This window comes from Hylobates moloch, unplaced genomic scaffold, assembly GCF_009828535.3.
Source record: "Hylobates moloch isolate HMO894 unplaced genomic scaffold, HMol_V3 SCAFFOLD_15, whole genome shotgun sequence".
Lineage (NCBI taxonomy): Eukaryota > Metazoa > Chordata > Mammalia > Primates > Hylobatidae > Hylobates > Hylobates moloch.
In genome coordinates, this window is record NW_026652290.1 from 79,571,346 (window position 1) to 79,595,265 (window position 23,920).

Genomic DNA, 23,920 nt, shown 5'->3' on the forward strand with positions numbered 1-23,920 from the left:
AAAAAAAAACAAGAAATGCTACATTATCAAGGATCTTGATAGTATAAAAAACAATACTGCATGGAAAACCTTGACACCTATGATTTTGAATATAAAAGTGATCAGAAGAGTTGAACACTGAATGTGAAGAAATTTTAGGGATAGCTTAGCCAGTTTAGATTGCTTATATTTTTCTTATTTGTACATGATATATGGTTCTTACAGTTTCTGAATAAGTCTAAAGAGCTCTTTCAATATTTAAAAAATAAATAAATAATTTAAGCAATAAGAAAGCATGTGTCATGGTTTAATTGACCATTTTCTTCCTTAGTGGTATATAAAATAGTGCTTCATATAAACAATACTGTCTTCAATTTGATGAAACAAGAGTTTGATTTACTGTCTTACTATTATTTTACTGCTTCCTATTGTAACATGTTTTCTTCTCCATAACACTATAAGGCCGTGCATGAATGATAGAGACTATGTCTCATTGTGATCTAGCAGCCACAGTATTATCCAGGAACTTGTTAGAATGCAAATTCTTAGACCCCACCTTAGACCTACTGAATCAGGAATCTGGATGTGGGTGTGTTACCAAGCCATACAGGTGATTTTAATGCAAGCTTAAGTTTGAGAACCACTGCTCTGGGCACAATTTCAGGCAAGGGAAAAATACTGGTACTGTTATATTCAAATTAGGCATATATGCATAGCTTAAAGAGTAAGAAGCCACAGATATCTTGACTTCAGCTTAATTCGGCTAACAGTGTGTTTAAGAGGAATGAAGAAATTTGCCATGGTGTGTGTTAGCTAACTACCAGTAATATAGGCAGAGTAATGGAATAGTCCAAGAACTACATCTCCTTCACTTTTGATATTTGATCTTTGTCTTTTCAGCATGACGTATCCCAGACTTTACTCAAGGCAACACTGGACAGTGTCGTAGAAGAATGTGTCAGCTTTGTGGGAGTGGATATTAACATCTGTTCAGAAGTTTTGTTAAGGTGAGACAAATATGTGGCTGAAGATCACAGAATCTTGAGTTTAACTGGCTATCTAGTCCAAACTCGGCTAGAAGAAGGGACCACATGTATAAGTTGTCAAGTATAGAACATCTATGGGTGTATACATTGCTTTAAGTAATCAAAGGGGAAGACATCATTTAAGAAAAGAATTATAACAGTTCACATTATCATTTTTAATATTGCAGGTCTAAAGTGAAGAGCATATGGTAACCATTGAGTGCATTAGTGTTGCTAATAGAATTTAAATAAGGTTAACATGGAAAAGAGCTGTTTCCCACTACATGAGAGTAGAGATTTTTCACTAGTTAAGCCTCTTGCACGCATCTGTCAAACCTGGCAGTAACCAAAAGATAAATTCTGAGGGTTCAAGGTATGGTTACCATATTTTTACCCTGATTCCACAAGACACCTGTCAAAATTTTTATCATACTGTAATTACATGTTATATAATCTTCTTTTCCCCCGTGGTTTTAGAAGAGCTGCTTTTTTGTTCACAGTTTTGCATTTATTACACAAGTCTGCTAATGCAGCATGAAATTCCCTGACCTGGACCTTTTTCACTGAAACAGGTATAGCAGAAACTATCCCTTACATTTTAAGTTGTTGATTTTCTAATACAACTACAAACATTTCATAATTTCATATATGGAATTTCATAATAGAGTTGAAATTCTGTGAAATAATCTTTTAACACCAAGCAAACTACCTAATGATATAGTCTTTATATATAATTTATACTAATCATGGCAATTATAGATAAGGGCCTTTCTGTAGTTCAACTCTATATTACTGAGAACAGGCTAACACACAAAAAAGGTAGTATAACACAATCGTACCTATTATAACTTCTTCTAACTCACTTTGTATGTATGCTGAAAAAAATAGGCAAAATTATTACGTTATCCAGAAACATAAGGAATGTGAATAGTATAGAAAAACTGAAGAACATTTTTTTCTTGCATCAGTGTTAGCCTTCTTGCCAGCATCTTTATGACAGCTATTGGTTTTGTCATTTTTTTTTTTATTCTGTTGTCCTTCTTTCCTCTTGCACAACTCTTTTTTTCTCCGTTTTTTTTTTTTTTTTTTTTTAACTCCCTTTTGGATTAACTTAGATGTATGAGGATATGTCATTGCAGTCGTTTTTATGATCCAAATGTTTTATATCATTGTCTTTTCAGATGAGATCTTTTTTTCAGTTTGTTTATTTTTTTTTTCTAGGCATATTGCAGGACTCAATGCCAACAGGGCCAAAAATATTATTGAATGGCGAGAGAAAAATGGACCCTTTATCAACCGAGAACAGCTGAAGAAAGTGAAAGGGCTGGGCCCAAAATCCTTCCAGCAGTGTGCTGGCTTCATCAGAATCAACCAGGATTATATCCGAACATTTTGCAGGTGATTATAAGTATACACTTTGATTCTATTGTCAACCTCCTCTCTTGTTACTGTTACCTATCCTACCACTGATTAGTGTAAAATTTTAAGTGTCCATTGTTCATGCCTTCATTCAGTAAGTGTTGAGTGACTGTCCTTTGGTAGGCATTGGGAATACAGCAGTGAGCAAGTCAACAAATTCCAGATTCTCATGGAATTATATTTTAACATGTGATACAGACAATAAGCGAACTAGTAAAATTAGTAGTTTCAGATGGCAAGAAGTGCTATAAAAATTAAAGCAGGGATATGTGACACTGTCTTAGGGGAGTAATGCAACTACTTTAGATTCGTTATTTTTTGAAAACTTATTTGGGCAGAGTTTTGAATGAAATGCCATCCAGGGATCGGAAAGAGAGCATTCCAGGCAAAGTGAACACTAAGTGTGCACAGTCCTAAGGCAGGACCAACTTTGGTATATTCAGGAAATGAGGCAAAGGCCCACACAATTAGGGCATAGCAAATGGGAAGGACTGGTACAAGATGAGGTGACAATGGTGACTTCAAAATGACCACTTTTTATTGACATAGCTGTTCCCTAAGCATAGATGTGTTTCCCCACTCCCTTCTCACTGAAAATGGACCAAAGCATTGATTATCAGTTGTGTGGATCAAGAGCTAAATTTCTTTATTTTCTAATCCTGAAAGCACAAAAGCTTGTTAGATAAACTTCTTAGCATGATATAATCATGAAAGAAGAACATTTACGTATCTACTACTTTGGGACTACCTGGTTAATTCATATGGACTTTTTTCTTTTGACAAAATTATAATAGAGGTCATATGGAAGATAACCTTTATTCTGGAAAAGACTGATTAAGCCTCACTAGAATACATTATAAAGCTGTGGAAATTAAACAGTTTGCTTTTGATGTAGAAATAGCACAGAATAAGGCCTGAAATCCACCAAAACATAGTTAGAATTTAGTTTATAGTAAAGGTGACATTTCAAATGGTAGGGTAAAATTGATTAGTTATCTAACAAATGATATTATGACAACTGCCAGTAATTCAGTATGTGTGAAGGAAGCTGTAGTCCCACTTCTCACTTCTACACCCAAATAAATTACAGATTTATCATAGACTTAAATGTCAAAAAAAATAAAACTGTAAAAGCACCAGAAGAAAACATGGGGAAATCTTGCAGAGCATTAGAGTGATGGAAATTCTTTCTAAATAGATCATGAAACCTAGAAGTCACAATTGCAAAAAATTGAAGATAAAATGATTCTGTTTTTGTTAGTTTATATGTTCTTTGAACACTTGTTTAGAAAACTCACAGCATAGGCCAGGAGCGGTCTTTTACTTGAGTTCAGGAGTTTGTGACCAGCCTGGCTAACAAGGTGAAACCCCATCTCTACTAAAAATACAAAAATTAGCCGAGCATGGTGGTGCTCACCTGTAATCCCAGCTACTCAGGAGGCTGAGATAGGAGAATTGCTTGAACCCAGGAAGTGGGGGTTGCAGTGAGCCGAGATCATGCCGCTGCACTCCAGCCTGGGTGACAGAGCAAGATCCTATCTATCTCAAAAACAAACAAACCAAAAAAACACCAAAAAACTCACAGTATAAAAAAAGAACAAAAAGTAAAAGATGCCTCTCAAGTCTCACTTGAAAAGGTTTCTTATATGTTGCTTCCAGAAAGTAAATTTACAGTTATGTCACCTTGTATGTATATGTTTATTATTTTAAAAATGTATACACAAGGGGTCAGGCTCTGCAACTGTTTGAAACTTGCTTTATTTGTTTCAGTCTACTGGATCTCTTTCCAAATTATTACATATAGATTTCTAATTTTTTATTCTTTATATTGTCTGCATAATATTTAATTGTATGGATGGGCTATAGTTTAGTCTAATCAGTGTCTTATTGATGAACATTCAGCTTGTTTTAAAGCCTTGTACTTTTCCAGCTGATAATTAGGTACTTGAAGATTTGTGACTGTTACATCTCCTGAATAGTTCATAGGTTTATTCAGAATGGAATATTGCTACCACATTTAATGTTTTTTGCTTTGAAATTTATTTGCTAGCAGTGTTACTATATATGCCTGTTTTTTTTTAATTTTTATACTTTCTATGACATTTAATTTTTGATATGGCTCTTAGAAACATCTAGCTAGATTTTGTGGTTTTACTCAATCTGTTATTAATACATTCATATTTGCGTTTATTTATATGTTGGGGCTTATTCTTCCTATGTATTTTGCCTCCATCATGCTTTCTGATTCTTCTTTTCCTTTTACACTATTTATTAGACTTATCAGTTAATAAGTTTTCTGTTTCTATCCTTGTTTTCCCATCTCATCTTTATCTCTCCTTAGTGATTTCAAAGTTGTACATCTTCTATTCTTAGATCATCCTTAAATTGGTTTTGGACTGACCTCTGGAGTTAATAGGTGTGTCTGTCCTCTTAGAGAAGACTAGAAACAGGATCCTTCCCAATCTTTCTCTCTTCAACTCTCTCTACCTCCCATGATAAGACAATCTGGGATTTTAGTTTCCTCCCTTCCCTCCCCTCTCCCTCTCCCCCCTCCTTTCCTCCTCTCCCTCCCCTCCTCTCTCCTCTCTTTCTCCTCTCTCTCTCTTTTCTCTTTCTCATATATATTTTTATAGTATATAAAAAATTTTATATTTTTTTTTTAACTATATATACATAATACATATATATGTTGTGTATATACATACACACTATGTATACACACTCCTCCATATATATAAAATATATTTTTATAGATGTATATTTTTGTTTTTTAAATGTGTGTGTGTATATATATATACACGCTATGTGTGTGTATATACATACTATATACACACTATACATACTACATATATACTATATAGTGTATATGTATATATATGTATATACACATAATGTATATATATTTACATCATGAGCACGTATTTAATCAGTTTTTGTGGTTTCTACACTGTTCCTTGTAGTTCATATTATCATTTTTGTTTGATTTATTGGTTTTTGCTAGAATTAATCCTTATGAAATTCTTTTAGAGCTTGGTATGGGTTATACTTAAGTCCTTACATACCTGCAAATGATTTCAATTTGCCCTCCTACTTGAATGCTAATTTGACTAGGTATGTGATTCTAAATTCAAAATCATTTTCTCTCAGAACCTTTAAGATATTGTTCCACTATGTTCTGACATCTGATGTTTGCCAATGAGAAATCTGATGCTAGTCTGATTCCAGATCTTTTTAAAGTAATGTTTTAATTTTCTCTCTTGAAAGCCTTTTAGAATTTTAAAGATTATTTATATTATAAAGGTTATCCATGATATTTTCAAGTATAAGTCTTTTTCTTTTTTTTTCTTTTCTTTTTTTTTTTTGAGACAGTCTCTCCCTCTGTTGCCCAAACTGGAGTGCAGTGGCAGGATCTCAGCTCACTGCAACCTCCGCCTCCCAGGCGATTCTCCTGCCCCAGCCTCCCGAGTAGCTGGGACTACAGGCAGGCATGCACCACCACACCCAGCTAATTTTTTAATTTTTAGTAGAGACAGGGTTTCATCATGTTGGCCAGGCTGGTCTCAAACTCCTGACCTCAGGTGATCTGCCTGCCTCAGCATCCCAAAGTGTTGGGATTACAGGCGTGAGCCACTGCGCTAAGCCAAGTATGAGTCTTTTTCTATTCATCCTGTTTACACTCAATAGATTCTTTTGAGAGCTTGTTTTTCTTAGCTCTGAGAAATATTATTAATTTGTTTCCCTACATTTTCCTCTTTTCACTCCTAGAATGGCAGTTATACAGACAATCAGTTAAGAATGTTTTTGGCTTTAAGTAACAGAAAGCCCTTTTCCCAGTGATTTAAACAAATAAGTGGTAGTTTCTATGAAGTGAAAGGTCAAAATCTGGTTGCTGTTTTTGCGTATTTGTATGACAGAGAAATAAGCACATTTTAATTTGAAGACTTTTCTGCCCAACCTTCCCCTTTTTATAAATGTGGTTTTTTCTGGTTTTACATAGTCAGCAAACTGAAACTTCAGGCCAAATTCAAGGAGCTACTGTGACATCTTCAGCAGACGTTGAGGTCACAAATGAGAAGCAGGGCAAAAAGAAGAGCAAAACTGCAGTGAATGTTTTACTGAAGCCAAATCCTTTGGACCAAACTTGTATTCATCCAGAATCATATGACATAGCAATGAGGTAAGTCTGAGGCCCATGTGGGAATTCTCCATATCCAGAGTGAGTTCTTTACAGCAAATGGCCTTTGTTTTGGCATAATGGAAACTGAAAAATATGACCGTGTTTAATGTGACAACATTTTTCAGAAGTTCTGCATTGCTGAGTTATGTGACACATTATTTTATTTCAGTGAAGAATGAAACCATTACTCCTGGAGCATTGTCAAGCTAATAAACCCTGATACTAACGGTGAAGTGTGTGTAATGGAAATTGCATGGCACTCCCCTCTGTTTGTTTTGGAAATTAACAAGACACAATTGACTAGCACCTGGCATAAAACTTGTGCTTTTCTAAAGATAAAACCCTTTTGAAAGTAAACAGCCAACTCAGCTTTCTTAAGTAATATTATCTTTATTGGTTTTTAAAATCTTAAAATCTAAGAAATGATGTACTTTTAGTGAGTATACATTAACAGAATGACATGGGGGAAGTTTCTGAGTAAAAGGGAAGTTTAAGGCATAAAAAGAAAAAACTTTTTAATAGCATATTTAATTAGCTTTAAATTTTTTTAATTAGTTCAAAAACAGTGACTTGCTACATAACGACATTTTTTAAAGATTCTTACGGAATTATATGACAATATAACAAATATAGTGAATATTTTAACTTTTATTGAATCTAAAATGAGATTTTTGTTTTAAAATCACTTTGATTATTTCAGTAAATGTCATTAATTTGCTCTTTTAAAAATATTTAAAAAGACTATAGCATATTATAGAAAACTTAGAAAAAAGAAGTAAAAAATAATATTCTGTCAACGTCCAACTAGTTCCTGGTTTCCCCCAACAGTTTTATGATGAAAAAATTTAACCACACAGAAAAATTGGAAAAAAAATTTTTACAGTGAATTCCTATATAGCCACACCTAGATTTTATCATTAACATTTTATTCTGTTTTTCCACATATCCATCTACTTATCCATCCATCTTATTTTTTTGTCTTGTTTTGTTTTGTTTTTGAGACAAGGTCTCTCTGTCACCCAGACTGGAGTGCAGTGGTGTGATCTCAGCAACCTCTGTTGCTTCCTGGGTTCAAGTGATTCTTGCGCGTCAACCTCCTAAGTAGCTAGGGTTACAGGTATGCAGCACCACAGTCTGGCTAATTTTTTTTTTTTTTTTTTTTTGAGACGGAGTCTCGCTCTGTCGCCCAGGCTGGAGTGCAGTGGCGCAATCTCGGCTCACTGCAAGCTCCGCCTCCCGGGTTCACGCCATTCTCCTGCCTCAGCCTCTCCGAGTAGCTGGGACTACAGGCGCCCGCCACCACGCCCGGCTAATTTTTTTTGTATTTTTTAGTAGAGACGGGGTTTCACCGTGGTCTCGATCTCCTGACCTCGTGATCCGCCTGCCTTGGCCTCTCAAAGTGCTGGGATTACAAGCGTGAGCCACCGCGCCCGGCCGGAAATTTTTTGTATTTTTAGTAGAGATGGAGTTTCGCTATGTTGTCGAGGCTGGCTTCAAACTCCTGGACTCAAGTGATCCACCCACCTTGGCTTCTCAAAGAGCTGGGATTACAGGTGTGAGCCACTGCACCTGGCCCATCTTATGTTTTTGATGTATTCCAAAGGTTGCAGACATTGGTACACTTTGCACTAAATACTTAAGCATTCATATAATTAACTACAATTTGATAATTCTTTACGATTTTTTTCTTTTGAGGTCACATTTATATAACAATTAAATTTTAAGTTTATATTAGCTGAATTTTGACAAATACCTACATCTGTGTAACCAAACTGCTGTTGAGATCAGGAACATTTCTATTATCTGAAAATGTTCCCTTATACCTCTTCCAATTAGTTATTGCCCCAACCTCCCAGAGGTAACTACTCGTTTTGATTTTTTTCTACCAAAGATTAGTTTTCTCCCTCTACCATACAATTGTACTCATCTGTGTAAGACTTCTTTCAGCATCATATTTAGAGATTTATCCATGTTGTAACAAGTACCAGTAGCTTATTTTTTGTTGCTCAGTAATATTCCATTGTGTGAATATACCACAGCTTATCTATTTTCCTGTTAATGAAATCTAAGAGATACAGGAAATACCAAACTGTTTTTTTATACTGTTTACTCTCAGTACAACATAGAACACTTTCGTGGCCTCTGGTCACCAAAATATGTAGGGATTTCTCCCCTCCAACCAGTCAATTCTGCAGCAGATTATCCAGCAGACATCACCTGGGTGTCCTCTAATTTAGTTAATTTCTGACACTATCTCCAGGTAGATAGTGTCAGATCCCACAGGTTGAGGGCTCAGTACTACAAGATTGGTCCCAACTTGAGAGGCCTGGTTGTGACCTATAACTTCAGGATTCCTACGACCCTGGAGTTCAATTGATTTGCCAGTTTACAGAACTCAGGGAAACATCTACTTAATGTTCATCTACTTATTATAAAGGATATTACAAAGGATACAGATGAACAGCCAGATGAAGAAGATGTATAGGAAAAGAGGTATGGGGGAAGGTATATAGGAGAAAGGATATGGAACTTCTACGTGGGCATACTACCCTCTAGGAACCTCCAGGTGTTGAGCTATCTAGAAGCTCATTGGAACCCAGGCCTTTTGGGTTTTTAGTAGGTTTCATTACATAGGCATGATTGGATCATTGGCCATTAGTGATCAACTCAACCTTCAGCCCTTCTCCCCTCCCTGGAGGTTGGGGGTCTGGAGCTGAAAGTGACAACCCCTCTAGTCACTTGTTTGGTTTTTCTGGTGACCATCCCCTATCCTGAAGCTATCTAGGGGACCCCAGCTACCAGTCATGTCATTACAAAAGACACTCTTATCTATCACTCTGGGGATTCCAAAGGTTTTAGGAGCTTTTTGCAGGGAAACAGGAGGAAAGCCAGATATGTATTTCCCAATATCACATGAACCTTGCTTATTTTCAGTTTTTGGCCATTCTGAGTAAAACTGCTGTGAATATTCTTGCACGTTTTTTTGTTGCCTTTGACCTTTGTTTTCATTTATCTTAGAAAAATACGTAGGAGAGGAATTGATAAGTCATGAGGTAGATGAAAGTTCAGTTTTCTTAGAACTCTTCTGGTCATACCATCTCATATTTTACACTTTCACCATGAGAATTCTGGTTACCTTGCATTTTTGTCACATGACCTTAGGTGGTGGTGGTTGTTTTTAGCCATTCTAATGTGTGTGGAAAGATATATGTGGTTTTAATTTGCATTTCCCTGGCAACACTGAACACTTTCTAATGTGCTTACTAGCCATTTTTATATCTTCTTTGTGAAATATTTGTTCATATGATTTAGCCATTTTCTAATTGAATTGTTTGCCCTTTTATTATTGAGTTTTGGGGGTTTTTAATATATTCTGCATATATAAAAGTGTACTTTGTCAAATACATGAATCATGAATATTTTTTCCTAGTTTGTGGTTTACCTCTATTTTTTTAGAGACAAAAAAATGTCATATTGCTGTCTTAATAATATTTATCAAGTCTTTTGGTCCATGAACTTATTATGTCAGCATTTATTTAGGTCTTATTTCTCTAAGCAGTGTCTTTTAGTTTTCAGTGTACAGATTTTACATGTGTTTTATTAAATGTGTTATATGTTTTTCAACACTATTGTAAATGGAGTTTTAAAAATTTGCTGCTACTTGTTTGTTGCTAATATATAAAAATACGAGTTTTGTATAATAACCTTATATCCTGCAGACTTGTTAAATTAACTTACTAGTTCTACTAGGTATTTGTACATTCCTTAAGTTCTCCTATATAAGTAGGTATGTCATCAGTAACTATATTAAACTTTACTTCCTCCATTTTAATCTTCATGCTTCTTTTTTTTCTTTTCCTTATTCTTTTTTTTTTTTGCCTATTGCAATGGCCGGGACCTTCAGTACAGTGTTGAATAGGAATGGTGAGAGTAGATATCCTTGTCTTGTTCTCAACTTTGGGACATGGTTCTGATTTTTTTTAATATAAAAAAATATCGTGGTTCCATAATAATTGTATTTTTAGTGTTTGATGAGAAGGTACATATGTGCACAGGGATTCATAGACTTCTTGCAATAATTCTGAGGCGTACATGGAGACTAAATTATCATTTTGTTCTGTGCAAATCACTATCTTTTTTTAGGGGGAGGGGGAGAATCAGTCGGAGAGGATGTGGACAGGGTCTCACTTTGTCACCCAGGCAAGAGTGCAGTAGTGTGATCTTGGCTCACTGCAACCTCAACCTCCTGAGCTCAAGCAATCCTCCCACCTCAGCCCCAAGTAGCTGGGACTACAGGCATGTGCTGTGCCACCATGCCTGGCTAATTTTTGTATTTTTAGTAGAAACAGGGCTTCACCATGTTGTCCAGGCTGGTCTTGAACTCCTGCACTCAGGCAGTCCTACTCGGCCTCCCCAAAGTGCTAGGATTACAGGTGTGAGCCACTGCACCTGGCCAGTATCTTTTATAATGTATGTTTTTGTTTGTTTCCATAATCTAGTTATAATATGGTTTAGAAGTTTTTCAATTTTTGTTAATTTGCTTTCTATTGTAAACACATTTTTTTTTTGTTTCTACATACCCCTCTCATTAAAAGCTAGATAATGTTTCATCAAGTGATTGAACTGTAACTTATTTTAGTTATAGTGGTGCTAATAGTGGTTCATTATGATGGATTCCTAGAAGTAGAATTACTCTACCAAAGGGCTTAAAAGTCTTTATGGCTCTTGAAATACATCACCAAGTAACACACTGATTTATAATGCCATCAGCAATGTTCAAACCTGAAAAATCTTGAATTTCTCCTGTAAACAGGACTTTTTTTTGCCAACTTTGATGTGGTCCAGTTTCTGCATGTGAAATATAAATGCCCTGCTAGTGGCTTCACCTTTCTGTCTGTTTCCTTTGGGACTAAGCTTGTCTCTCAGAAGGAGGGTATTTGTAAACTATGTAGTGGGAAATTTCTTCTGTTGCAGTCCAACGCCTGACCTTTAAAACCTAGAGATGATCGCTTCTCGGCCTTTTGGCTAAGATTAAGTGTAAAACCTAGAGATGAAATTAGCAGTTTATCTTGCCATCCCCATTATCCAGTTTGGAGCTGTGATAGCAATTGCTGTCTATCAAGTACGCTTAGTTTAAACATCACTCAGCATAGGTAGTTCATACTCTATATATTCTCACACAAGTGTCTTCCCAGGGAAGAAAAAAGCCCATTTAAGATGTGATTAGGTCATCATTGGTTTGATTTCAGTTCTATTAAAAGAATTTTTGTTGCAGTACATTTCATGTTTTAGTTGTATCAGAAAACTATTGGAAATTAAATGGCTTTAATGTCACCATTCCATAATATCACCCATATAAATACATCAAAATGTAACATGATTATGTCTTTCCTTTCGTGTTTATGATAGTCTGTCTCATATTTGTTTTTAGGAAAATTGAGATTATGATATTTTATAGCCTGAGTTATTTAGTGGTTTAAAGAAAGTCAACTTTTTTGTTTATATTTATTATTTATATAATCTTTTAAAGGCCTTATTTATGTATGAGTTCTTTGAATATTAAAGCCCTTTGTTATATGGACTGGCATTTTTTTCTACTTGTTTACCTTTTATATCTGCTTATAATGTTATGTTTTTGAAGTATAAATGTTTAATTGTTATGAACTAAAACTTTTTTTGGTTTTTATGCAAGTTGTGTCTTAAGATTCCTCATCTCTAAGATCACTTCAGTGTTCCCCATAGTCTTTGTGTTCTTTACTTTAATAATGACTCTGAATTTTGTTGGTGATGACTTTATTCATCACTTAGAATGTACAGAACACTGTGGTAGAGGCTGAAGTATATAAAAATGAATAGAGGTGATTATGCTCTCAAGGAGCCTAATAACTCCTTGGGGAGGATAAAACTTACATTCACAGATATCAAAATAGTGCTGAACAATTAGAAAGTACCCTTTGTGAAGCACAAAGGTTGTTCCCAGGAAAAAGAACTCATTTCCAGATAGGGGGATCTTGTAAAGTTTTATGCAGAAGGTTAGATTTAGGCTAGGTTTTTAAAAATTTCATTCTGTAGAAAGAGGCATTTAGAAGATTGGAGACAGAAAAATATAGCTCAGGCCAGCTTTGGAATAGTTAATGGTCCAGTACAAACAACCTTCATTGGCCACTTCCTCATTACCAAGCATGTTAGAAGCATCATCATGTTTAAACCTCACACAGCAATGCTGTGAGGTTGGTACTATTATTATTCCCACTTCTTCAGATACACAGAGTCTCTGATAGGTAAGTAAATTGCCTAAGCTAACTTAGCTAGTGGAACCAAGATTCGAACTAGATCTATGTCACTTTAAAGCTTGAGCTCTTAACTAGGCTACAATGAAAAAGCTAGCTTGCAGCCAGATTTTAATGAAATCATAATGGTCTTTCCAATTAAAGGTATTGTACCCTAAAGACTCTGTGTATTATTCTGCACAGAAAAGTAACAGGGCTTGTGTTACATGTGCTTCTTAAGAAAAAAAAAAAAGAGTATCTGGAATATGCTGTCTTTGAGTGTTACTCTATCATCACGTGGCTGAAATTTGACACCGCCTTTTCTCTCAAGGAAACATTACCCCGTCCAATAAATGAAACTTTGCCGATTTATTTTATTAAGGGGTATGTAGGAAATGGATTCTTCTCTAGAGTATGTAGAATTTTATGCTGTTCTGCTGCAGATATGCTATTTCCTGAAGAATATTCCACTAAAAATAATTCCCTTCCATCATGTTTTTTATATGAGGCATGTGTTTGCTGTCTTCTTATTTTAGGAGAGGAATATGGTACAGAGCAGGAGTAGCGTGTTCATCCTAGAGCCAGAGCAGGGTTTTCAGCAAGAGGATGGAGGTAGAATGTCAATTAAATATAGCAAGAGAACCCATATTATAGAAAATATAAGAGGAACATGGGATTTAGAGTATTGCTCTACACTGTTGCCACAGATAGATTTTCCCTCAATAGTTCTTTGAAGCCATTCTATTCTACATTCCTTTTACTTGTTTCAGTGTCTTCTAACGTTCACCTGGTGACTTCACTTCTTACCTCACTGAAAAAACTCAAAACTACCTTACAATCCTATCTTCAGATTGTCTCTGTATTTTTACTCCTTCTGCTCCATCCTTCCCTACACTGCTCCTCCATGTCTTGATTCTCTTTCCTTCCCCACCCTGACTTCTGCCAGGTTGCTGCTGAGGACTCCTGACCTTGCCCATTGTATTGATCTCTGTGTCTTAATTGCCTCACCTCTAAATGTGAGGGGTGGGGGAGTGGCAGCCAAATGAATAAGATTTTTTATAATAGCTTTATAAAGCTTTATAACTGTCCCTTGTATCTTTAATGTCTTCACTTCTTCTCATCATTTTTGGCCAGAGATGTATTATTGCTGGGGTCTCCCTATTTCTCACTTCCGAAAAGCTAGAAGCTGTGGCTACCTTTTGTCTTACTTTCCCTTAGACCTTCTAACCCCTCACTCCTTCTTTTCATTGCTGACCCTCTTAGAACTATCTGCCTGCTTTCTCCCAGTCCCTTACAATTGGCTTCTATCCTTACCCCTCTTCTGAAATTATTCTCTCAACTGATGACCAGTCACCTCTTTCCATTCTTAACTCTTACCCATTCTGCCACATTTGATGCTATCAACTTACCGACCTTCTACCATGACTTTTATGTTGTCTCTGGTTTCTCTTTCTCCTCTGGCCCTGTAGATGTATATATTCTTCAAGCTTTTGACCTTCATCATCTTTTCTACTTGTTCTACTTGCTCCCTTGGATGATTCTACCCATACACGTGACCATCTGTATCTCTTACCTGACTATATAATTCAAATCCTATGTCTTAACATCCCTAGTCCAGGCCTTTCTAAGCTGTAGCCCAACCTTTCCATTTGTCTGTGAGAGATTTTCTCATGAGTATCTTAGCAATGGAAAGTCTATGTATCTAAAATTGAAACTTGTACCACCCCCCTTTGTCCCTCCTTTTACAACTCTGTCTTCTCTTATCATCAGTCCTCACTAGCCCCACACAAAAACAAGACAAACAAAAAAGGCTCAATAATGAATGGTTAATGGCATGAATCTCTTTCCATTAACTTAGGCTAGAACTGACAGAATCTTTCATTTAAAAAAGTCTTTTGAGTGATTGCCATATTCCAAGTACTGTTATGCAATCTTGGAATACATTCAAAGATCCCTGCTCTCAAAGAGACACAGTATACAACCAGCATAATAAATAAATTATACAGTGTGATAAAATGTTGTGGGAAACAGGGAAAGAGCAGAGTAATGGAATAGGGATTGCCAGGATTGTGGGTAAGGGTTTGAAAATTTAAGTAGGGTAGTCATCGTAGGCCTCATTGACTTGGTGACATTTAAGAAAAGTCTTGACGGAGGAAAGAGTTAGCTGTGCAGATATCTAGAGAAAGAGTTCCAGAAAGAGGAGCCAGGCAGTGTGAAGGTTCAAATGTGGGAGCAGGTATGACGTGTTCAAGGAATAACAAGGCAGCCAAGGTGGCCAGAGCAGAGTGAGCAAGGGAGAGAAAAATAGGAGATTGAGTCAAAAGGGCATTGGGAGGCTACTTTAGGGGCTTGACTGTAGTTGTGAAAGAGTGATATGATCTGATTTACATGTTAAAAGGATCCCCTTGTCTGCTGTTTTAAGTCCACTGTAAGGGGCAGTGGTAGAAGCAGGGAGACCAGTTAAACTAATTGCTGTAATCCAAGAGAAAGATGATGACTGAGACCCAGATGATACAGCAGAAGACATGGTGAGAAGTGTTCAGATTCTGGATATACTTTAAAAGTAGAGGCAATAGGATTTACTGAAAGATTGGATGAAGGATATGAAAATTAGTAACTGGTTACAAATGGCAAAAATAATATGAATACCAGAGACACTGTGGAGGATGAAGTGGAAACTCACTGTATTGGAGGGGAGTGGGAAAGGGAAAAGTTAAAGAACTAAACAGTGATCACTCCCATAGTGATCTCATCTGGTCCCATGGCTCTAAGGACTATCGTAAGCACATGACTCCCAAATTTATATTCTTAGCCCAAACCACTCTTCCAAACTATCTGCCTACTTAAGATCTCAAACCTAACATGCCTAAATCTGAACCCGTCTCTCCCCAAAATCTTCAACTACAACCTTTTTCATCTCGGATTATTTCAGTTCATCCTTTCAGTTTCTCAGTTCAGAGCCTTGAAATCATCTTTGATCTTACGAGATATCCTTAGCTGGAAATGAGATCTTTCTCCTTGAACAATCTTTATGCTTCACTAAGGGCATTTACTAATTTCTTACCTCTGTTATGGTATCTGTGAGTATAAGTTATATCCTTCCTACTTTGGGAGGCTCCTGGAGGGCCTAAATCACCTCTATTCATTTTATATTCCTCAGCCCCTGCCACAGTGCTCTGCACGTTCTAAATGATGCATAAAATCATCAATAAAATTCAGAGTAAATATTAAAATAAGAATACAAAGAATATGGGGAACACTGAACTGATCTTAGAGATCAGGAATCTTAAGACACATCTTGCATAAAAGCAAGAAAAATAATGTTAATTTTTTCATTAAAAGGCTACTTTTGATGTACCCTTTGGTTACTCCACCATACCCCACTTACTCATAATAGGCTCAGATGGTCAAAAAGGAGTATAACATAGTAGAATATCATAGTAAAGCCATGAGCTCCTTCAGTTGTCCTTGTCTCTGCAAAATAAATAATGCATCTGAAAATTTGGTACCAGATTTGCTAAACTAGTGACAATTAAATTTCAGGTTAGTTTATAACTATAGGCTGTAAGCTCCAATAGGACATGGGTCATAAGAGTCTGTTTTACCTCCCTATCCCTAGCACCTGACAAATACTGATATGGCAATGTTTGTTTGATGAAAAAATAAACGATAGAAATTAATAATGAAAGATGAATTCATAAAAGAACACTGAGGAAGGGAACTACTCAGGAACTGATAACTTCAGTAGAACAAAATGAAATGTTTAGCTTTACTTTAATTCATGTTTTTTTTTGTATAATCTAAACTGGCTGTGGTCAATGCAGTTGTATAAACAAAATTGTTGGTAGAACACATAGATCATCCTTTCTTAACGTTGCCTTTCCTACATATTGTGTAAGTACTTCTTCCAGAATCTCTTGTGGATTGAAAAAATTTCAAGACCTCCCCAAACTGAATCCCATTTGCCTTCACAGAGCATTGTATCCAGGGCCAAGGCCCTCCTAGATTTTGCAGACTAAAAGTCTAGAGACTGTGAAAGAGGATTTCTTACCATTTTCTGTCGTCATCCAGAAACTGTCATGTCTGTGTGTGTGAGTGAGTTCGTTGTGTTGTGTGCCATAAACCATAAGTAAAATTGCTGCTATATTAGTAGAATGAGACCCAGAAACAGCCTATTTAGGGGTTATTCTCCCCACTACTACCCCCTCTGTGTTTGTCCCACCATTTGGGTTGATCCAGAGAGCTAAGGCAGGTATCCGATTTCCTCTTTTTCTTGAATAAGGTGCCAGGAGTAGTGCTTGGTGCTGCAGATGATGCTGATTTGTATGTGCCACAGTGAGACCTGGCACTCTCCCAGAGAATCTGCTGCATTAAGAATTTGATTCACTCCAGATAGTTAAGCTTGAAAGTGGTTGTGCTCTTGATTTAACTTGAAAAATATCAGGAAATTTAATGTCAAGACTGTCATTTGGCACTCATTTTGATAAAGCATTAGCTAGTATTTGTTATTTCAATTTTTCCCATTAGGGAGGAATTCTAATACTAGTTTCTATAGGTGGTTAACAGCCTGTGTAGCAGGAATATCACATGCAGTAGCATTGGAAGGGACCAGGTAAATGTATATCAAGGAATGATTTGTATCAATACCTGTATGTGATATTTGTACCAATACCTGTATGTGATATTTGTACTATAGGATTTCCTTTGTTTCTGCTGATGTGCTTATTTGTGACTCTTAAAATCAATGTTGAAAAGTATCAGAGTAGACAGCCGTGATGTAAAATTCAGGTCTGGGACAGGAATAATCACACACCAAAATATTTATTTGGGGAGGGAAGAAACTTCTGTACAAAAGCCAAACAGTGTTTTTCTTTAATTTACTAAAAACTTCTGTCAGGTTTTTAGAACCAAAAGTAGATTAACCCAACAGATACACAAGGATTCCGTCATGAGATAAATGAATATAAAGGATCCTAACTGGTGCCCTGAGCTAAAAAGTAGTTGAGATTGGGGGAGGGCCTTTAAAGGTTCTGTCTAGCTCCCTGCCGTGGAGCTAAAATAAGTCAAGCCAGATAGTGAAGAATGGCCTCTACTGAAGACCCTTAATGAGTGGGCATATCTCAGTCTCTGTCTGTTTCCCATTCCTGTTCAAGGATTTAGCATCTCTGAACTGCTCCTTGAGAACTGCCTTCAGAGTCTTCATTGCCTTCTCTCCAACCCGAGCTTACTGCCCAGCAAAGAAGTCTTCTAACTAATAAGTGACTGTAATGCAGAGTTTACATTGTTTTTATTTAAAAAACAAACAGCAACCGTTGACTCTTCACAGATTTGATATTCAGAGTTTTCACTATGAGCAACCAGAAGGCCCATGACTTGTAATTTGCAATTTTTCTGACAGGTGAGTCATTAGCCTACTGAATATGTCTAACACACCTCCCCACATCTAACATTCACCACAGCTTCGTTCTGCATTGGCATGCCAGGTAACTCCTGCAATGATAAAAACATGTTCCTTTGTGGGAAACTTGCCGGAAAAGAAATCCAACTGCAAATGCTGTACAATAAATGATGATTAGGTAAACAGACCTAAGAGATTATTTGCAAATTTGAAAGAGCCCAAATTTTTCTGAACTTGGACTTGCCTTATAAGAATTGGCAGCAGGGCAGAAAGACTCGTTCCTGGCTTTTGATAAATGATCATGTAAGATGTGTATCAATTAGTTATCCTACATTAATTTCTAATAGAGCTATGGCTAGACAATATTAGATTGCCTTATAAAAAGACATAGCATCATAAAAGACTGGCTAAACCTAAAGTATAAAAATGTTAAGTGGACAGATTACTAAAAGTGAATTTTGTTTTTAAAGATACAACAGTCTCTCTATGTTGCCCAGGCTCTACTCAAACTCCTGGGCTTGATGATCCTACTCCTCACCTTCCCTAGTGGCTGGGACTACATGTGTGTGCCACTGGGCCCAGCTTTGTGTGTTGTTGTTGTTGTTACGAGTTAAAACCTAAACATCTTACTATAGTTCCCAAGAAATAACATTCATATTTTCAAAAGTGCCCTTACAAATGAGAAAAATGAAAAAAATTCACCCACTTGAGAATTAGATGATCAGGCTATGGATTGATTGTCATATCCAATGTCTTACACACTGTTCCAAAACACAGCCCACATGAGGTTTCTAGCAAAGCTGGTAGAGGAAACTAGGAAGATCAAGAACCTGAGACTTGACATAACTTTCCCCTAGCTCAGTCTGGAGGCAGTGAAATGTTAAGACTGCCTGGATTCAAATCATGGCTGTTTGAACTGGAAATGTTATTTAACCTCTCTATACCTCAGTTTTCTTGTCTGTTAAACATGTGTAATAATATCTCATGGGGTTATATTAATTAATATATGTAGAATACTTAGCACCTGGACAGAGTAAGGTAGTGTTAATATGATTATTATTGCTGTCATTTTTATTGTGATTGAGGAGGGGCTAAGCCATAAAAGAAATGGGGGTAGTTGGAGGGAGTGGGGGAGAGTTACAATGGTTGGTCCCCAAGGAAAAAAGTTGTTTTTTCGTGTGATCTGGATGTAATTTGAGACTTTTAACATTGTTAATGAATATTAATATTGGGTTTTGAAACTAGAGAAAATGCTGGTTTCTCTCCTGTGTTTCTGGAGCAACCTATTAGTACCCAGTGAAAGAGGAGTGTGAGGGAGTTGCCGACCAGTCATAAAGTTGTGCTTGCTTCGGCCTCTTCCATCTTCAAAATATTTGCCTGTCCTTCTCCTTTTTTTCTTTTCATCAAGTTTAGACCACTCAGTCTGGAGCCTCAAACTCAGTAGGTTATTGATTTAGTTTCCCATTATCTCCCTCCTGCCCTTCCTGCCCCCAGCCTAGCTATGGATTTTAATCTTAGCCTGTCTTCTGATTCTCAGTGTCACCATAAGCGAGTTACTTTGACCTCAGTTGCATACTCTTTAAATGGAATAACAATGTTTTTGCCCATTCAGAGGACAACTAGGGATTTATTGAAATGGCAGATGTTAACTTTTGCAAATTTTTTGGTAGGAGGATTCCTTGACAGGATGGCATTTATAGTAAAAAGGCTGTTTCCCAAGGAAGAGTCCTCTACCTCTGATACCTAGGCTTCATTCCCTAGTGGTACAAAGTCTGTTTAATTTCAGCTTTTCCACCATGAGCCTGTATGTTTTTAAATACTACTTTTTTAATTTGCCCTCTTCTTTCAAACATTCACAGGCACTAATCCACATTATGGCTTTACAGGCAGTGAATTAAATTATATTAATTCTAAACACAGTGTTTTTGAGCTGTAGAGAGTCTGTAGCCTTTGAAACCACTAACTTAATTTTGTCCAACTCTTACTCAGAAATTCAAAAAGAGCCAAAGCTTTTTCCTTTTGAATTTGGTTTAAAAAATAGTAAGAAATTGCTCCCAGGCAGTGATCCTGGGTGCCAAGATTTATCAGAGATCTAAATCTTCTGTCTGCATGAAAATCTCCCAAAGTAGTAAAAGGGTAGGCATGCTAATGAAGATGTAATCTGTTATAACTTTTACCTTCACTACTACTACCTTATGATGTCAGGTGTGGGCAAGTCTCTTAATCGCTCTGAGATTTTGTTTTCTTATCAGCAAATCTACATTCACAATAAATATTTGAGAGAATTAAATGAAATAATCTGTACTGGGCACTTTCAAAGTATCTGTTTATCTGCCCAGAAAGTCCTGCCTTTAAAAGAGCAGATATAAGCGGAAGACTATTTTATACTGTCATTACTTAAAATTAGATTGTAAGCTCATTCAAGGCAAAGGCTCTATTATCTTTCATAGAGCCTTCCTCCACAGTAAATAAATGTTTATTGAATAAAGCTGAGTATGCGTTTCTAAATTATTTTTCGTTGGTTTCAGCATTTTGTCGCATTCCTTTGAAGAGCCTTGATTTTAGCAAATCTTTATCATTTGGGTGGGGGAATGGCAGGGTGTGTGAAACAACCAGACTCACAGGAAAGAGGGTGATCAGGCTGCATAACACTGGGTTGTTGGTTTTTTTTTTTTCTGGTTCTCTTTTGGGAGGGTAATGGTTTGTTATTTTTCAAAATGTGAGACTGATTTTTTAATGTCACTTGTAAATTTATTTCTAAGATAGTTCCTACAACAGTTTAGACGTCTTTGGAGCAATAATAGCAACATTTCAGTACGTGACACCTTTCCTATTTTTATATACTCATACTCATTTAGAGGTATACGTACATTTTTTTAAATTATATGATAATTACACAGTATAAAGTGAGTAGTTCTGAAATAGGAAAAGCTACATTATCACTGTGGTTGTGTATGGCATTGGTTATTATTTCACTGATCTTAGATACTTTGAGGTAACTATTTGAGCACTGTCAACTATTTCTGAAAAGATGATCATCCTAAATCTTTTTTTTTTTTTTTGAGACAGAGTCTCGCTCTGTCGCCCAGGCTGGAGTGCAGTGGCGCAATCTCGGCTCACTGCAAGCTCCGCCTCCCGGTTTCACGCCATTCTCCTGCCTCAGCTTCTCCGAGTAGCTGGGACTACAGGCGCCCGCCACCACGCCCGGCTAATTTTTTTTTTTTGTATTTTTAGTAGAGACGGGGTTTCACTGTGGTCTCGATCTGACCTCGTGATCCACCCGCCTCGGCCTCCCAAAGTGCTGGGATTACAAGTGTGAGCCACCGCGCCCGGCCCTAAATCTATTTTTTTTTTTTTGAGATGGAGTGGTGCAGTGGCAATCTCGGTGTCATTCCTCCCGTTTCGCCTTCTCCTGCCTCAGCCTCCGATAGTGGGATAGTATCTCCTGACCTCGTGATCTGCCCGCCTCGGCCTCCCAAAGTGCTGGGATTACAAGCGTGAGCCACCGCGCCCGGCCAATCTTTTAGAAGATTTCTATCTCAGGACTTTTTAAATGTCACTTTAAAAAATGTTTACTCTTATTCAGTAATGCTAAATTGCTAAGTAATAGAAATTTTAAAATAAAACAGCTTTCTAAGGATATGTTCTCCTACATACAATGAATGCAACATGCAACGAGTATCCAGTTTCTGTACATGTATAATAGATCTTTGAAAAAGCAGGAAACAGTAAGTTCTTCAGAAGTTAGAAGCAGGTAACAGTCTGATGCTTATAAACCGAGTCCTTTGGAAGACAAACTGCATTCCTTCATCTATGACAGGAAATCTTTCTCTTTTCATTTCTTTTTTTTTTTTCTCCTACTCATATATGCAGGAGGTGCTCCAAATGGTACCAAGAAATAACATTTAAAATGCCCCCACCCATGCCCAGATAGCTGCATGCATTTTAAAACTATATTCTCTCATGAGAGTCTGGAAGAGCTTTCAGAACAACTTCATGGCTTTCTGAAGGGGTTACATTTTTAAAATGTTTATCTTGGTATGTTAGTTTACTGTAAAAAAAAAAAAAAATGGTCTCAGCTGTAAGTTCTACTGGATAATTCTTTGCCCTTTCTGTAGTTGATTATTATGCTAAGAAATGCCATTTAAATATTATTTTCACTAGATATCTGTTAGCTTCTGTAGTACAATAGGTAGTTCTGTGGGCCTCTCTATAAATGAATGATACTTGAATTTATAATTACTTTTATATTTTGCACCAGCATAGATTGTTAAGGATTCTGGCCTATTTCAGTATCTTGGTTTAACAAGGAGGTAAGACATTTGAAAATGCCAGGTGCAGTGGCTTACACCTGTTATCCCAGCACTTTGGGAGGCCAAGGTGGATGGATCTCTTGAGCCCAGAAGTTTGAAACCAGCCTGGGCAACATATTGAGACCTCACCTCTACAAAACATTTTTAAAAAATAAAAATTAGCTGGGCTTGTGGTTCCAGCTACTTGGGAGGCCAAGGGAGGAGGATCGCTTGAGCCTGGAAGGCCAAGGCGACAGTGAGCTGTGTTTGCACCACTGCTACAGCCCCTGGGTGAAAGAGCAAGACCCTGTCTTAAAAAAAGTTTTAAAAGATTCCTCGATGATGATTAAAATGCAATTCACATTGCTGTCCCTTTGATTTGACTGCTAGAACAGCCCCTATGGTGGAGCCAGCACTCCCTCTGTAAGCTAAGCTAAATATGTACTGTGATATTCTCAGCTGTGTAAATTCAGCTCCTCTGTAGATAACATAAAGGAGCAGCAGGTTTTCCTCGTTTGCTACACTTGAATTTATATTCAATTTTTAATATTAAGAGCAGTAAATTTGAAAATAGAGTAATAAATTTTAAAGAAATGTATACATAGAGTAACATATATATGTTATATAGAGAGAAAATACAGAAACAGTAACAGATTTTTAGAGTAACAAATTACTACTGAACTTGCATTTATGTCCCACGGTTTACATAGTTTTTTAGAAGGCCAGCTTTTCTTAGAGTATAAGCTTTCTTTTTAAATTATTGAATATTTAACCTGTATTACAAATTAAGACCTGCTCTATCTACCTGTACCTATTCATTTCTAAAATGATGTTTTCTTGCATTTAATTTTGTGCTTGTTGCGTTACTCCATTAAAACTGAGTAAAGCTAATGGGTAAAAATAAACAAGTAGGAAAGTCTCTTGAAAGTGTTGAGAGTGGGTAGACTACTAGATATACTTTGCCCTTATAGCATGGTTCTTGGTGGAGTTGTAAATCATATGTGTTTTGCCCACAAAGCACGTGCTAATATTAAGTTGTTTTTAAAGTGATTGTGTTGCATCACCATGGTTCTTCTATGCTCTGTGGGGTATCATGTTGCTTTAATGTAATGAACCAAGTCCTCAGCTCTTAAATCTCCATGCTGGAAATGATTACATAAAACTGAATGGCCATGTCTGAAGTCATGAATCTTGAGAATTTCTTATTCTTTGGGAAAAGCCTTACAAGACTTTTCTTATTCTTTGAGGGGAAAAGCCCTGCACTTATAACAAGTTTCTGTTGAAAATATTAGCCATTTTAGGTTATATAGCATTCTGTTTGAAAAATAAGCATTAACTCTGCTACAAGGTCTGTATTTTAA

At 36.6% G+C, this 23,920-nt stretch overlaps 1 protein-coding gene across 2 annotated transcripts in view; it reads left to right on the forward strand.

Moving 5' to 3' along the window:
• The window catches only part of SRBD1 (S1 RNA binding domain 1), a 225,894-nt gene that overhangs the window by 193,791 nt on the left and 8,183 nt on the right, over window positions 1-23,920 (forward strand). For both annotated transcript variants that reach the window (XM_032177442.2, XM_058428266.1), the window contains exons 17-19: window positions 880-986; window positions 2,226-2,402; window positions 6,421-6,600. In XM_032177442.2, coding sequence (XP_032033333.1) covers window positions 880-986; window positions 2,226-2,402; window positions 6,421-6,600 — 464 coding nt within the window. The remainder of the gene's footprint in view (window positions 1-879; window positions 987-2,225; window positions 2,403-6,420; window positions 6,601-23,920) is intronic.